Raw genomic sequence first — 17,597 nt, 5'->3', positions numbered from 1 at the left:
TAAGTACTAGCACACGTGGCTTTACAGTTGATTGGATTTAGAAGTTACATGAGATGATAGGATTGAATCTTCTTTCATAAGTAGATTTCAGAATAGATGCAAAGTACCTTGTTTTCTTGCAATGAATTTTTCAGGCTCTCCCATTCTTCCCATGGTTCTTATGCAAAGGAAAGAACATGTTAGGTTACCATTTGCCGTTGTAGTTTGTATTCCTGCTCTAAAGGATCACAAGGAACAGAAAACCAAAATTAAGTGATTATCTGTCCTATTTCCTCAGTATTTGGATCCTTTTGCAACAGAGCTATTGCAGCAGATTCCTTGGGCTGTGCTGCAGTTTCCAAGGAGATGTGATGCCAGACAGAATCTAAATTTGGGGACTGTTTATGCTGTTCTACTTCTGCAAAATACCCCTCTTCTTATATCCTGCTGGGGATGTAAAATAATGTTACAGATTAAACAAGTTTATACAATTTACATTGCTGTACCATAATGTAATTGACTATAAAGTAAATAGGTTTCATTATGTCTCAGACTATATGTATTTCAACATTAATTTAAACTTATCTGGGATGAAATGTTTTTTTTTTCTATTGAGACCAGTCTGTCAGGGAAACCTGGTCTATCCAAATATGGGATGGAGCATACTGCTTCCGCTTTCGCCTTTCAGCCCCAATCCAGGAGCCTTCGCAGGCAGTCCAGTGGTGGGTTCCAGATCCTGTTCCAACCAGTACGGTTGGAATGGGCCCAGCGTCACCCACATGGACGCACGCAGCACATGTGCACATGCGCACAGTGTGCACATGCGTCATACCTGCCAGCAACACTTATGCAAGCCTTTGCAATGCTCCAGCTGCTCGGCGCAGAAGTGCCAAAGGCTTTAAAAGACAGGTAAGGAGCTCGGGCTGGCAGGTGGGCCCACCGAAGCACCGTACTGGAACTGTACCCGATGCTTCGGGCAGGCTCCGGTACGCCCTTACCGGGGTGTACCGCCTGCAACCCACCACTGAGGCAGTCGCTTTCACTTTGCAACCCACCACTGAGGCAGTCGCTTTTTGTGTTGAATTGATATTTTACCAACAAAGAAATAAAGGGAGACTAGTATAGATCTATTTTAAGCTATCATCTGGGATGTTTGATAAAGTGAGCATGGAGGATTTATTTTTGAGAATAAGTTATCAACAACTACAAGACTTTCTTCAGCAAGACCAGAATAACAGAGTTATTCAAATGGTGAATTGGGAAGAACCACAGATCATTGCTCCTGCACCAATTCCATCAGTTCTCCATGCAAACCTCAAATTTCATTTCCTACCAGAGAAGAGTAGTCACGATGCTTCCATGTAGTTTTTCAGGATTATTTTTTCCCATCAGTGTTGCTTTAGAAAAAAGGTCCTTCCTCAAAATAACACATTACAAGTGTCATAGTCCTTTAGTACCTGCATTACTCCTAGTTTATGAAGAACATGGCAGATGTCATTTTTAACCCTGCTTACAAGGAGGAGCTACAGAGTAATAATGGTCAGTAGAGTGTAAGAGAAGGAAGTAGCAGCAGCTGTGAATTCAGAAAGTGCAGTATGTAATCCTGAAGACATTATCACTGGTATAGATCAATAATAGTTACTGATATTGACATATATAGCATGGGCTTCCAGAGAGAGGTGAACAACAGGAGAGAATTGGTAAAATGTGCCCAATCCTGTTGTGATTTAAGCAGAACTTTTGTTGTGACATTCCCATGCATGTTTCATCATCTCTGTTAGCCTCTGCATATTTTACCAGGGAGATAATTTGCACAGGAAAGTTCTGCAATAGCAAATTCAGCAACATTACTATCGTTGTGAATAGAAAAGGGGGAAATGTGTCTGAAAGAGCTGTTTGATTTGGCTCTGCTTGCAACAAATAAGAGTAGAAGCAACAAAATCATGATTGAAGGGCAGTGCACATCCTTCTATGTATAAACTGTGGGTTTGCAGGTCTAACTGGGAATCTTACAAACAATATATGAACAATATAGATAACTTCACATATATCTCATATTTGTGAAATATACAGTATATTGTTTGCATGATGTATCTAGGTATAGGGGAAACATGCAAAGGCATACACATATTTATTAGAGACTTATTACCATACAATCTTGTTAATTTACTAAACCTATAATTTTTACAGGATTGCAAAAATAATTCTGACACTAATAGCAAAAGCAAATCTCACATATCTAATAAAATTAGAGTATACAAAATTCAGGAAAGAAACATCTGTTAGTTCTGCAAGATATGTAATTGCCATCTTTTACTTATAAAACAAGTATATGGATTCCAAATAGTATACTTGTTTACCCACTTATTTGAATTACGTTATATTGTATGTTAGAATCAAGCATCATCTATTTCAAGAACTATCTGCAGATAAATCATAGCCGATGAAAAAATTCTATCTCTCAAACAGAACTATTTAGTGCAATTAAATCATTGCACCAAAGAAGATATACAGGAAAAAAAGCATACATTTTCAGATAGCCATTCAATAGGAAATTGTCCAAGCATGTATTGGGAAACAGCATGTTTATAAACACAATGAAAATTCTTTTTGACATTATTTTTCTTTATTGCAGTTGTTCCTCTTAAGTCTGAATTGGCAGTTGAAATTTTGGAGAAGGGTCAGGTGCGATTCTGGCTGCAAGCTGAGAAATTGTCTAGTAATGCCAAAGTCAACTTTGTATTTAATGATAAGGAAATTTTCAATGGAGAGGTAAGCTAATGATTGCTCCTATCAGAAAATGATTGCTTGCTATTACTGAATATTAAAATTAAAAATTCAAACATACAGGTAGTCCTTAACTTACAACACTTCATTTAGTGACCTTTCAAAATTACAGCGGCACTGAAAAATGTAACTTATGACCATTTTTCACACTTACCACTTTTGCAACATTCCCATGATCATGTGATCAAAATCCAGACCCTTGGAAACTGTTTCATATTTTGACTATTCCTGTGTCCCAAGGTCATATGATCCCTTTTTGCAACCTTCTCACAAGCAAAGTTAATGTGAAAGTCAGATTCACTTAACAACCGGGTTACTAAGTTATCTGTGGCAAAAAAGGCTGTAAAACGTGGCAAAACTCACTTAACAAATGTTTAACTTAACAACAGAAATTTTGGACTTAATTGTGGTCATATGTTCAGGACTACCTATATTGTTGAATATTGTATATTTTATTGTAGTGTATATTTTATTTTACCCTATATTTTTATACTTGTGATTCATGATAGGCTAGGTACAATATTAGAAGAATAGGCTATAATTATGGCCTTTAATCATATATATATATGGCTGTTCGTATGTGTGTGTGTATGTTCCAGCATAACTCTGGAACGCCTCAAGCAATTTCAAGCAAACTTGGTACACAGATGACTTACTCTCTGGAAAAAAAAACTGTGGGGGTAAGACACCCTTAACACCCCTCAGAGTAAGTGTTCTGTTAAGATACAGTCTGTTGTGCCTTAAAATGGCTTCTACCATACTGCCATAAAATGGCTTCTATTGTACAGTGCAGTGGAGTTGCCATGGTAATGGCTTTACATTACTCTACAAGGGGGCTCCCTCCGGTAAGGAGGATAATCCAACATTAGGAATTACGTTTGATCTGGACATTTCCCTCCTATAAATAAATACCCGGGCAACGCCTGGTTATCAGCTATTATCATAAATAAAATCAAAAACACAAATATATGAAAATATATCAGTTTGGATTTTACTGTGACATTGTGAGGTTTGTCTTTCATACTTTTTCCACCACACACAATATCAGCATTGGACCCGCTGTTGATACATCTATAAATCTAATTTGGGTGATACCATTTAGTCTGATACTGTGTTTGAACTAGAGACACCTGATTTCCTATTCTGTCCTCCATATCCAGAGCCAAGTACAAAGTGGAATTGTTCCCAAAACAACTGGAAACTGCTATGCTCATTTCTTTTTCATCCACTGCAATCACAGAGGACAAAGGTCATGGGGAAGGTTTAGGGGAAGACAGCCTTAGGGCTGTCAAACTCGATTTCACTGAGGGCCACATCAGGGTTGTGTTTGACCTTGGCGGCCCGAGGTGGGTGTGGCCATGGTGGGTGTGGCCATGGTGGGTGTTTGACACAGGCTCAAGATGCATTTTTTTCTTTTCCTTCTTTCCGCAGTTCTTTACTATAACCATTTCCTATCTCTTCTATCAGATATTACTGGCAAACAGTTATTACTTATTCTTCATACACCACTAAACTTTTTATTTCTAAATTTATATCCCATTGTTTGACAGTAAATTGCTTTTCTAGTCAGAAAAGCTTTTTATATTATAGTTTTTTATTGTTAAACTGGTTTTGTTTTTAATTTTTGTGGTGATGGATAGCACTGCAAGAGTAGTTAAGAGAAATGGTTAGGAGAGAGGGACTTTGAAATTGAGGGTAACCAGGATCATGCACTGTGGTTCATATACCCAAGAATATCTGAAGGAGTAACACAAATGCTCCCTTGCCACTGGATCAAATTCAGAATCTCTTCCTGCTCCTCCTCCTGCATTTTAAATAGATTGTTTTCCTCTGTTTCAATGTCCTTTATGCTTATTTACTCAACCTTTTATTTTAAGTTTTATAAGGAGAGTTGCTTTCAGGTTGGCATGATAGCTGGTCACTTAGTGCTACGCATACTTGTGTTTATTTACCAATTTGTTTTTCCTGAGTTTCATTCAGGAGAAATGTGCACATGTGCCCAAAGCCAAGTCAATGTGGTTATGAAATGGAGCAATTACATTACGTTTTAACATCTTTGGAAATTGCTATCAAACTGGTTGAAGGCTCAGAAAAAAATATATTTCCAGATTGGAAAATGAAATTTCTCTTTTAAACTTTGTTATTAAAGAAATACAAGATGAAGATTGATCATAATTCTGGTATGATTGAAATGTTTATGGATAAACTTGATGATGCGGATGAAGGTACGTATACCTTTCAACTTCAAGATGGAAAAGCAACCAATCAATCCAGTTTGGTGCTAATTGGTGATGGTAAGACCCTCTAATTTATTTTTCTTTTAAAAAAGACTATAGTCTAAAGTTTATTAGTTGAAAACACTGAAATACTTGATAAACTTGGAATAATGTTGATGTCCTATCTTTTCGGATCCTTATTTAGTTAATTCATTCTGTGTTTAATTAGAGGAATAAATAAGAAAAATAATTGTCTCAAAAGTATTTTTTCAAGAGACGACTGGACTTTCTGATTTTTCTTTGAAAACATTTCGCTTTTCTTTGAAAACATTTCGTTTCTCATCCTCAGCTGAGAAGTTTCTTGGATGAGAAGCGAAACGTCTTCAAAGAAAAAACAGAAAGTCCAGTTGCCTCTTTAAAAAGCACCTTTGGGACAACCATGACCCGGATCACTGAGACGCTCCATAAAAAATAATTATTATTGAAGGAATGTATACAGTCTACAAGATTTAGTTTGTATTCAGAGTGATTCAGAAAACAGTCTGCTTTAACTCAAAGAGATTTAGAGCCACTTTCATCCAACCTTTTTTATTCTTTATTTTATTCAAGATCTGAATCTTGGTTCAAAAATATAACTCTCCCACTAAATGGCATTTAAGATCAAGAAGCAGCAACATCTTTATATTTGTTTTTTATATATATAATTACATTCAATTTACAGGAATATGAACTCCTTTTTAGCCAATTCAACTTCCAGAAATTGATCAATAAAAACAACTTGTTTCTTTTGTTTTCTGCTCATTTAGAAATAACACATTTATGCAATTGTGCTATTGCATAAATGTGCTGTTTCTAAATGAGCAGAAAGCAATTGATGTATTGCAAAAGTGGAAAGAATCCACCAGCAAATATCTCTCAACCAATCGTATAACTTCTCAAATCTCAGAAATCTTTTTCTTCTTTTGTTCCTGAAAGTTAAAAAAAATATGGGAACTTTAAATGTTAGAACACACTCATTTGATATTATTTAATATTCTTCCTAAAAAGAACTGTGTTTGATAGGCCTGCTAAAATTCATTCATTGTAATAGTTATCACAAATTTCTGCTCTCATCATTTCAATGTCCCATCAAATGTGTCAATAGTAGTAAAGTTTTATAAGGATTATATATCTGGATTCAGTCTATTTTAGAAGAGTTAAATTTCTTTTCATAAATCTATGAAATCCATCCAAATTAGATTGACTTTAGCTGAATTCAAAAAACAACACATATATGTTAATAATGATTCTAATCTATATAATGATGATCATTTACTAATAAATACTTATAGAAAGTAATCCATAAATGCTGAAAATGTATTTATAGGTTAGGATCAAAAGATATTTACATCTAGTTCCTCATTTTCAGTTGGATCTGTTCAAACAGTAGCTTCCCATATTACAAAACAAGTTATGAACAGGAAATTTAAGAGACCAAAACATAATTGTCTAGTGTTTGCAGGAGGAGGAAGCATTTCAGTTGCACATTAAAAGTTTTAAAATCATTTCCATCAGAATCTGGATTAGGTGCTGTGTTAAAAACAATATTTTGATGATAAGCTTTAAAAAAGAAAGATTCAAGGTGTACAGATACTCTTCATTTAGCAATCACAATTCTGGGCCAGCAACTCAGTTATTAAGTCACTAAATGAAACTGCAATTGTGCTTATGATATTTCAATTTTCCTTTGCTTTACACGCCTTTGAAGTAATAAATGTGAGAATTGACCTTAAAGTTACTTTTTTATCCCTCTTATTAAATGAGGGACTTGCTAAAAGATGGCTACCTCTATTTTAATTTCTTCTGATGAATATGAAGAAGTCTGGTTAGCCCTACAGTGTAACTTAATGGAACATTATCTTTTCATTTCATATATATGCAGTAGTCTTTCATAAACTATATTGTTCTCTGTACTTATCTATACATTTGTGAAAGTATTTGTTTTGACTTTATATGATTAAATCGTTCAATTGTTTTGATTTGGGTGTATTTATTCTTTTTAATTGCTAGTGTTCCAGAAATTACAGAAAGAAGCAGATTTTCAAAGGCAAGAATGGTTCAGGAAGCAAGGTAACATATTACATAATACAAAATGGAGAAAAATATTTTAAACTTAATTCATTTGACTGAATTTTTATTTTTGAAGGTATTTATTTTGCATATTATTTTAAACAGGTCCACATTTTGTTGAATATCTTGGATGGGAAGTTACCCCTGAATGTAATGTATTATTGAAATGCAAGGTAAAGAACAGCAAAGATTTTGGCTTTGTTAGTGTTGTGAGGGGAAAGCCTTCTTAATGATAAAATACATTTCAAGTATTCTACTGTCTTGAATTGCTTATTTTGAGATCTAATGGTAAATAATAACCACAGAATCAATCTTCACAAACATTATTTATACATTGTGTTGTTCCAGACCTGAAATGGCCTCAAAGTTTGAGTACTGTAGCTCTTTACTTCATTATAAAAAAGTTACTATTTGAGCCGTGATCTTTCCTTTTACAAAAAGAATAGAAGATGCTTCCTTGAGGGGAAAAATGCAAAAAACTGATTAAGCAAACTTGAATGTTTCTTCTTTACCCAACGCATAGTTTACTAAGATGATTCTTTCCTACCCAGATTATTGGAGTTCGTTATCAATACAAATAATACTTTCTTTCTAGGTTGCTAACATTAAAAAAGAAACACACGTTATTTGGTACAAAGATGACAGAGAGATAATGGTTGATGAAAAGCATGATTTTCAGGATGGTGTATGTACTCTGCTGATAACAGAGGTGAGTGAGCTCCCTTGAGAGCTGCTTTACAGGTGACAACATTTCTAAACTTGCAGACATTTTAGATAACCGATGATCTCTAGTTCTTTCTTTACTTTAGCCGTCTCCTTTTTGCATAAAGGCCTTGTTTTTCAGATGCTGCGGCTAATACAAGCTTAGTTACGAAAGACAATTCCATGTCTGAAACATAGAACAAATAAGATGGTAGAAAGAAAGTATAACAAAATGTGTTTGTTACGACCATATGAATAGTTGTGTGTTTTAACACACTCTCATTTTCCTCTAGAAAAATATGGAAAGCTCTTTTGAGAAAGTGATTTATCTGTTTGCTTAACAGATTGATATGTCATTTACTCAGGGGAGAAATATTACCGGTCCATCTGGTTCGCCCGAACCGGTAGTAAAAAATGCTACCAGTTCGCCCAAACTGATAGTAAAAAAAATGCTACCAATTCATCCGAACTTGTTAGATATTCACCCTATCTACAGTGGTTTCCACCAGGGTCCTCTGTTCCAGTGGGAACATAGGTTTAATCCTATTGGTCGAAGGGGCTGACAGCTCCCTATAAAAGGGCTGCTGTCAGACTCAACCTTCGCTGTATTGTTCTCACTTGTTGTATGCAATAAAGAGCTGTTGTTACTGTTAGCCTGTGTGTGCCTATCCATTACCCAACCTAACACTGGCGACGAAGGTGGGATTGGAAGGCAGCTAGGCAAACCAAAAAGAGTGTAGAACTCCAGCAAGTACATCCAGCCTGGAGCCTCGGCGCGGCATCAAGCAGCCATTTTTGAGTGGCAAACTTGCATCACCCTCTGTACGCAAAATGGCTATGCACGCCCCACCAGCTCCGTATGATCCAGTCACCGAGCACTGGGAATTGTACATGCTACGATTTCACTGCTTCCTCGAGGCAAATGACCTCATGGGCATTCCTGAAGGCTGTAAGAAAAACATGTTCCTCAGATATTGTGGCCGGGAAGTGTTCGAGACAACGAAAAACCTTTCTGAGCCAACACCGCTTCAAGCAGTTCCCTGGTCCGCGCTACAGCAAACACTTAAGACCCACTATGCGCCCAAATCATCCAAGCACGTTCGCCGGCATGAGTTCAACATATGGAACCAGAAGGAGGGCGAGTCAATTAACGAATACGTGGTGGCACTTCGCAAGGCAGTCGTGTACTGTGAACTCCGAGACATGGACAAGCTGATTCTGGACCGCATAATTTGCGGCGTACGGGACATTACCCTGCAGAGAAGGTTACTCGCTAAATCTAACCTCACTCTGCAGATCGCATTAGATGAGCCAGGGCGTCCGAATCAGCCGCCAAATTGACTGAGGCACTGCAGCGCCAAAGCACACCACAGGACTGGCGGAAAAATACACACGTACATCACGAGGCGGCAGAACCCAAGAGCTCAGAAGGTGAGGAAGATGACAGCTGCCACATGCACAGTAGCTGCGCCCAGCTGGTGCACAGATTCAAACCATGTCTCCCGCTCTGTGCTAGCTGTGGAGGAGACCATGCAAGATTGGCTTGCTGTTTCCACGACGCAACCTGCCAGCATTGCAGGTGAATGGGGCACATCGCCAAGGTGTGCTGGAGCAAATTCCCTGCCACCACCTGGCAGCCTAAAAATACACCTAGCCGCCAACAGAGGCCCAACCTAGCCACCAACAGGGGCCTGGCAGAAGCCATCACAGCGCTCAGAGGGGGACAATAGAGTCACCTACCATACGTCAATAGGACAAGTCTGCTCTAGGCAGCCAAAAAAGCTGAAGATCACTGTCCTCATCAAGGACATGTGAGATGGAGATCAACACTGGGTCACTAACTATCATACCATAGTGGGCCCTTAAGCAGGGTATCCCGAGCCTACAGAAGCAGCACTTACACACCCCCGACATCCGCCTGCGTGATTACCAGGGGAACCGGGTCCCCATCATGGGCCAAGGCACCTTCCAGGTGAATTTCAAGCAATTCAGTGGAAAACTCCCCGTGACAGTGCTCAGCGGCAACCTGCAAGCCTGCTAGGGCTTGATTGGTTCCAAGCCCTGGGCCTGGAAGTGACTGGGATCAACTCCTTGAAGGGCGACGGCGCTGAGGCCATCTTTAAGGACATCTTTGGCACCGGTCCAACGGGAACAGAGGTTTAAAAGGATTGCTGTCAGACTCAACCTTCGCTGGATTGTTCTCACTTGTTGTATGCAATAAAGAGCTGTTGTTACTGTTAGCCTGTGTGTGCCTATCCGTTACCCAACCTAACAGAACTGGTAGCATTTTTTTACGTTCTGACAATCAACTGTGCACATGCACATGTGAAACAAATCAGTAACAGACTTCACCCCTGCATTAACTCCTGTAGCTACAATAAAATGTAATACAGATAAAAGCTAGAAGATTAATTTCTATTTTCTATGTTCAGGCCCTTATACATAATGTCTCTTCTACAGAGAACATAACTTTTTTTAAATTTAAGCTTCGGCGTTCCTTTTAAAATTTGCAGCTTTTCCCCTTTTGCCCTTACCTCTCAGTCTCAAGATTCCACACCTTCATGCTGTAGAAATTACTTGTAGGAAATACAAAATGTTTCAAATATTTTGATGAATTTTATTTTGTTCAGTTTTCTAAGAAGGATGCTGGTATATACGAAGTGATACTGAAAGATGAAAGAGGAAAGGACAAAAGTATATTGAAGCTTGTGGAAGGAGGTAAGAGTGCTCTGAAAAATAATATGTAGGCTAATCCTGCAAATGCACATATGAATATAATCCTCAATGACTTATTCCTTGCTTAGTGGGAAATTTTCTGAATAGACATCACTACTGTATTCTAGTTCAATCTAGATCAGCACTTCTGAGTGATAGAATAAGAAAGATAGATTATCCCTGTTCCAAAGACCTGGTGCCTCATGATAGCTAGAATTAAGACTGAGATTAGCGTAGATGTACCTATTAAAAGAGAGTTTGTTTTTCTTATCTAAAGTCACTGAATAGACTGCGAACACTAAAATTGCTTTGTGTATGGATTAATGATCACTTACTATAAAACTGTTAATGTCTAAGCAAAATATTTTTTGTTTTGAATTCTGTTACAATAGTAGGAAAATAATGCTGATGCCACCAGTGGCTTCAAGAAACGGTCTCGATAACCTGTGTTTTGATGAGGATATTCAGATTTAAATCTATTATTGCACTGGATACTGCTAGCACTATTAATCCAGTTTACAACAATACAGAAGATCTTCAGTCATAGCCCTAAAACTTCATAATCATGTCACAGTGCTATTCTCCCAAGCAGCTATTTGCAAAATTGAATGATATTTCAAGTTAACTTAACATTCAGTATTAGTTCACTTAGTATAGAATAGTGTTTTTCAAGCTTGGCAACTTTAAGATATGTGGACTTCAACTCCCAGATTTCTGGGATATGGGCTTTATTTGAAAAGTGTCCTGAAATTCCAATTGGGTGTAAAATGAAATAGCTAAACTGCTGGAAGCTTCAAGATATAAAGATTATGTAATGCCTAAACTGCATATTCTGTATTGGCTACCAATCTTCTGGGCACAATTCAAAGTGTTCACCTTGACCTATAAAGCCATTAGCAGACAGAGGCCTTGATCCCTATATGTACATCATGGCCTTTCTCAGTATAAATCCATCCAGCTATTTATAGTAGCAGCAACAACAATTTTAACTCTGATATTGATTTATTTTATATCCTGCTTTCAAAGTCATCCTTGATTATTGAAGAAACAGAAAGGGGAAGAGAGAGAAAAAAATAAAATGTTTTTAAAAGATTTGAGGTCAAATAAAAAATAGAGGGATTTAAATGCCATTAAAGCAAGCCTGTATTCAATCAAACACATGCTAACATATTTCAAAAACAAATTTAAATTTCCTACCTCAATCAATGGATCTCAGGGCAATATTCAATGGTAACCAGGAATATATGTTCTCAGAGCACTGAGTATTTCTCTGGATTTGTTTCCACAGCTTTTACAGATTTGATGACAGAAGTTTGCAGAAAGATTGGTGAGTATTAATTCCTCCTAATGAATGATTCATTTGTATACTATATGAATGACTGTAAGTCTTTAAAAACTTATGTTGTTTTTCAGCTTTATCTGCAACTGATCTGAAAATTCAAAGCACAGCAGAGGGCATCAGACTATACTCCTTTGTTAACTACTACTTGGAAGATCTGAGAGTGGGTTGGTCACACAAGTAAGTGAAGAAACCTTGCCAGTGTTGCTTACCTCATTCAACAGGAATAATTCTATACATGTTGAAATGTAGGGCATGTTTATACTGATTCATTTTCAGGTTCAAAAAATGAGGGACAGAAAACTTCCCTTAAAGTTTGGGAAAGGTATAAAAATGGTGTGGACCTTCTTCTCCCAAAGACAACCAATTGTTGATAAGGGCTACACTCTTAAAATACCCCAGTTCTTGGGGAAGTTGAGCAAACTTATTTCATATATGCACATGTACTTAACATATTTTTAAGCTTTAACAATATCCTTCATTCTTCAAATTTGGAACTGGAACCATGGAGGACTAACTCTTATTCTATGCATTGCAGTTCTAATGACTATTTTGCCTACACAATAACTGTTCTGGAAATAGAGTTGCAAATTCTCTGTGTGATATCAATGAGAGAAGGTTTAAGAGAAACTTTCATGGAAACCCTAACAATAGCACTACAATGATCTAAAAAGACACTTTCCATAATCATTTTTATTTTAATGTTCATGTGCAGTATAGTAGAAGCTGAAGTTCAAGTACACTTGGAAAAACTCTTCTGGAACATAATTAAGTGAAAGAAAATATATGTAGAATAGAAATATCCAATTCTCACATAATTATAAAACATCTATTCGGATCCCAATGCATGCAAAATTATTATTTATATTATCTCTGTAATAAAACTTGTAATAATTATATACATTCATTTTAGCAGTCTTTGATGTTCTCTGAGCTTGGTTGTTTTCATGCAGACTCCTCATTTTGACCCTGAGCTACAAATTTTCTTCTTTATTCATACATTTGTTTCAATTATATAAATGCATATGAGTTATTATTTGTGTTATTTATATATAAAGTCTATATTGCATTTTTATTTTTAGTGAAGTCAAAATTAAGTACACAGAAAGAGTTAAGACTGGTGTTACAGGAAACCAAATCTGGTTGCAAATTAATGAACCAACAACAAATGATAAGGGCAAATATATATTGGAGCTGTTTGATGGTAAAACTACACATACAAAAATGGTGGATCTTTCTGGACAAGGTAAATAATTACATTTTAATTAGTGATATGAAATAACTAAGTTTTAATTTGGGATATACAGTGTATAGAGTTCCAGGAATACAGTGTTCAATAAGACTCCAGCTTCTTCCTTTTTATTTCAAACCACAGTGTTCTGGGTCTTTGTGGGAATGGTCTGAAAACATTCTGGACAAAATCACATGCAACAGGAAATTATTCTGGTATTCTAGATGTATATTATGTTCAAAACACCAAAATGTGTTCCCTACTGCAGGAGATTCCCTCTCAGAGGCTTTTACTACTACATCAACATAATTCAGGGGAAAAAATCACCAGAATGTTAATAGAAAACTATGAGTGATAGCATCTCTTGCTCTTCTAGTTTTATGATTTTACAATAACTTTCAGCTCTGAGAGGCTGGCCAGGGTTGTTATAATTTAAATTTTGAACTGTAAGATGACCTCAGTAACTGTTGCTCCTCAGGTGAGGTTTATGAAGAACTGCTGAGTTTGTGGTTGGCAGTTTGTGTCTTACATTTAAACTTAATGCCTTAGTTTACTGTTTTTAATGTTATGTTAAACATCAGTATGCAAACATATTAAAACAACTGATTAAAATATGTGCAAATTTACTGTTTTAGATTCACCCTATTTAACATAACTAGAACATAGTTATTGATAGCAGTCTTAGCTTAGAATACCAATAATAATAGTATTATTATTAATAATAATAGAATACTAATGTTATTAGTCTGTACTTAACAAATAGATTAAGGATACTTCCTTAGATGTTTGCCACAAGGATTTATCTCACAAATTCCTTTAAGACTAATTGTGCACATTCATTGTACTGAATACAGTATATGAATAAAAGAGAGAAAAGATTATGCCTCACGTATTGATTTGTTTTCATGTTTTGATCATCTCTGTGTGAAAGATCTGAACATATCTTGCAGATCAAACTTCTACATATGGTATTTGTGAAGCAATAACTCCGAGTGATTTATGAGCATTGGAATTCAGTTTGTAAACCATAAAGTTAATGTCACCTTGAATTTAAACAGTATGTAGTGCAGCATTTATTTCTTCTTGTTAAAGAAAAAATACATTCTGATAGTTGATTCATGTACTTGCACACTGCTTGATTTTTAGCAGTCCCTAGGCCAGACATCTATTATTACCTAAAAAAACCTCTTATCAACGTTAGAGGGTACCACTGTCCTAAAATTCTTTAGAATTTAGAATATACATATAGTATATGATATACTGCATATATATATATGGTCTGGCTTCTTGTTCTGGGTCGTGCAAAAGCACAATTAGCCTCTTTAAAAAAAAAAACCTACCCTCACATGAAACACAACCCCCCAAACAATCAGAACAGAACACTCCTCCACCAAATAAGGACACACCTCCACCCAATCAAGACACAGCCAAACCCCCACCCTATCAGTTTAATCCCCTACTGGCAGTTAAATTTAATCCCCTACTGGCAGTTAAAAGGAATAAACAGCCGAGATCTCACACTACTCCTGGAAACACCAAGCCTGAAGTAGTCTGAAGCAGCCTGAAGATGACGAATGAGACTTCGTCGAAACGTCGCCAAGACATCTCCAATTTTACGCGGGAGAAAACCCGAACAACTAGAGACCTACATACTAACACCCGCGAAAACCCCAGAAAACACACACACACACACATATATATATATATATATATATATATATATATATATATATATATATATATATATATATATATATATATATATATACCATTTATAATTAATAATTATAAATATAATTATAAATATAATTATATAATAAATATAATTAATAAGACACTTAATATAGGAATATAATTTGTATCACTTGTATAGCATGACTTTATGTTCCAATACATTACAGAAAAAGCTGAATAATAGCATAAATTGACTTTATAAAGGATACTATCAATATAACCTTTTTTCTTCTTTTATTAAGCATTTGATGATGCCTTTGCTGAATTCCAAAGATTAAAGTAAGTATATAGTTTAAGTAAAATATATTTTTCTGTTTTAATTAGGCTACCATATCTGGATTGCAAATCTTTGACAATATATAGAGTTTTCCACATCTGTTTTCATCCAGGAATAATCCAAATGACAGCAATCCAGACCTGGTAACCTTAAACCAGGGGTGTCAAACTGGATATCTTCGAGGGCCAGATCAGCATCTCTTCCACTGGCCAGTGGGGGGAAGGGAGAGGGGGGAAAAGTCTGCGTGGATGCCTCCTGCAGCACCCTGCCGGCCATTATCAGGTGTTGGGGGAACAGATGATGTCCCCTCATGGCCCATTTTTGGTTGGCAGAGTGCTGCAGGAGGCAATGAAGACTGAAAATGGACTGTATGGGAGCCTCATGTCCCGTCCCCCCCCCCCCGTGGGGACCCCATGGCCCATTTTGGCCAGGAGAGGCACCGCAAGCTGGTCATTTGATATTTCCAGGCTGGCCCCGTGGGCCAGATCTAAGCACTCCATGGGCCAGATCTGGCCCATGGGCCTTGAGTTTGACACCCCTGCCTTAAACCTTCTTATTATCTAGCTTAACTATCAATTTGTGAAACTTTGTTCTAATGGTAGGTTACTTTCAATATTTTTGTAATTTAAACACTACCTGTTTTAATTGAAATACAATAGATAAGTTCAAAACATAGTGGGAATTTATCTCTTCTCCTTTTTCCAAATAGTAGTTCAGTACTATTTCCTACTGAATACTTAGTTGAATGGAAATCTACATCCAGAACAAATGGAAGATGACTTTTCCTCCAGCAACCCACCATATGACACAAAATATCTAGCTATTATCATTATATATTCAAAAGATGAAAAACTAGTGCTTTGTTTATTGAAAATAGTTTCATTATTATTTTGAGGGCTGATGCTGAAATATTGTAGAAAAATAATAATTAACAAAGTGAGATATTATACATAATGATTTTCTTCAGCTATTTAAAGTTGCACATAGTATAGCTTTTCCATCACTGTGCCTTAATAAAACTGAGATTTCTTTCTGTCTTTCTCCATTACAGAACAGCTGCTATTGCAGAAAAAAGTAAGTGAATTGTCTTTTTATTTGGTCCCTGTTTTGTCAATAGGATGTAACGCTTCCTATTTATTTCTGGTGCTAGGGTTTTTCAAAGCAGTTACCTCATAGAGATCTTGTTTTGGTAAAGTTTATTATTTAAATCAGTCCACTCAAATATTTACAAATATATAAATTGACTCATAAAGAGGCAGGGTGATGCAAACAAGCTTAAAATAATCTAATGGCTATAGTGCAATATTATTTAATTAACTTCAACAACCCCAAATCCCCACCACCACCAATTAACAATTTGGAATATGATTTGCACTTGTTGTTAACCTTGAGTGTCTATTACAGTCCATTATTCCTGACCACTTAATGAGATGAACAACATGTGACTCATAACAGCAATTTTATAACAGTTATTATGTTTAGGCAGAATAGGGCAGAAATACTAGGAGCCACTATCTGATTGTATGAAGAATTGGCAGCTTGCAAAAAAAATAATACACTATTTATCTATCTGCCAGATAGAACACTTATTACAGGGAAAATAAAACCATAGACGCAGATTAACTTCTAAGAAATGTTACATTTTATTTATTTATTTATTTTTGCAGATCGTGCTCGTGTACTTGGAGGTCTGCCAGATGTTGTCACTATTCAGGAAGGCAAGGTATAAAAAAAGTAGCTGAAATATTTAAAAGAAGTAATTCTGCAGTTTTCTTAATTCTCAGAGAAGAAGGTTTCCAATTTTCCAAAAGCCCTGACTTTGATAAAGAAATAGATTTCCTAGTCATCTTTTATATGGAGAACATAATTTCAATTTGTTAGGCAGCCACCTTCATGAAAGAGTGAAGAGGGAGGGACACAAAATTCAGATCATAATCCACTAGAAAGGATTATGGCATAGCATTTGCTGCTAATCTCATTGATTTTCAGAAATCTTGAATTTTAGTTCAATATAAATGAATTTTCCATCGATGCTTCATAAAAAAGTATGTGCTGGTACAAGATACCCCACAAAATCTCAGGTATTATAGTGTAGTCCTTATTTAGTGATTGAAATTGGTTCCAATGAAATGTTATTAAACGAACTACATGTAAGAGAGAGATTGAAAACCACAATGGTTGCTGCCCTTTTATTCAGATAAAATTCCATTCTATGTGTCCTGTGTCTGACCTTTTTCCTCCCTCTATTTTGGTTCCCTTGCAGGGCAGAAAGATTGCCTAAAACTTCTTTTCTCTGCAGCACGGAGCTTCTCTAAAAAGTGCTAAGCACAAGTTAATAAGCTTAGTTCTATGAGCTTAATTAGCTGCTTAGAACACTACCAAGGTCTAGCATTTGCTGCCTGAAATTGACCAGATTTTCATTAGTTTCACACTAAAGGCTTTTGTTGTCATAAATGCCTTCATTGGTTACAAAGTTATTTTTTTATCACCACTATAATTGCAAATTGT

At 36.2% G+C, this 17,597-nt stretch overlaps 1 protein-coding gene across 4 annotated transcripts in view; it reads left to right on the top strand.

The window, feature by feature from the left end:
- MYOM1 (myomesin 1) overlaps nt 1-17,597 on the top strand; it is an 88,564-nt gene that overhangs the window by 67,985 nt on the left and 2,982 nt on the right. For all 4 annotated transcript variants that reach the window (XM_087707220.1, XM_087707219.1, XM_087707218.1 and 1 more), the window contains 12 exons: nt 2,615-2,751; nt 4,916-5,060; nt 7,032-7,091; nt 7,197-7,264; nt 7,687-7,800; nt 10,424-10,511; nt 11,797-11,835; nt 11,922-12,027; nt 12,930-13,093; nt 15,055-15,091; nt 16,141-16,163; nt 16,757-16,812. In XM_087707220.1, the coding sequence (XP_087563346.1) occupies nt 2,615-2,751; nt 4,916-5,060; nt 7,032-7,091; nt 7,197-7,264; nt 7,687-7,800; nt 10,424-10,511; nt 11,797-11,835; nt 11,922-12,027; nt 12,930-13,093; nt 15,055-15,091; nt 16,141-16,163; nt 16,757-16,812 (1,037 nt within the window). The remainder of the gene's footprint in view (nt 1-2,614; nt 2,752-4,915; nt 5,061-7,031; nt 7,092-7,196; nt 7,265-7,686; nt 7,801-10,423; nt 10,512-11,796; nt 11,836-11,921; nt 12,028-12,929; nt 13,094-15,054; nt 15,092-16,140; nt 16,164-16,756; nt 16,813-17,597) is intronic.

Source organism: Thamnophis sirtalis, unplaced genomic scaffold, assembly GCF_051295495.1.
Source record: "Thamnophis sirtalis isolate CommonGarterSnake01/CBP01778 unplaced genomic scaffold, rThaSir2_p1.2 scaffold_2, whole genome shotgun sequence".
Taxonomy (NCBI): Eukaryota; Metazoa; Chordata; class Lepidosauria; order Squamata; family Natricidae; genus Thamnophis; species Thamnophis sirtalis.
This window is presented reverse-complemented; position numbering and strand designations above follow the sequence as displayed.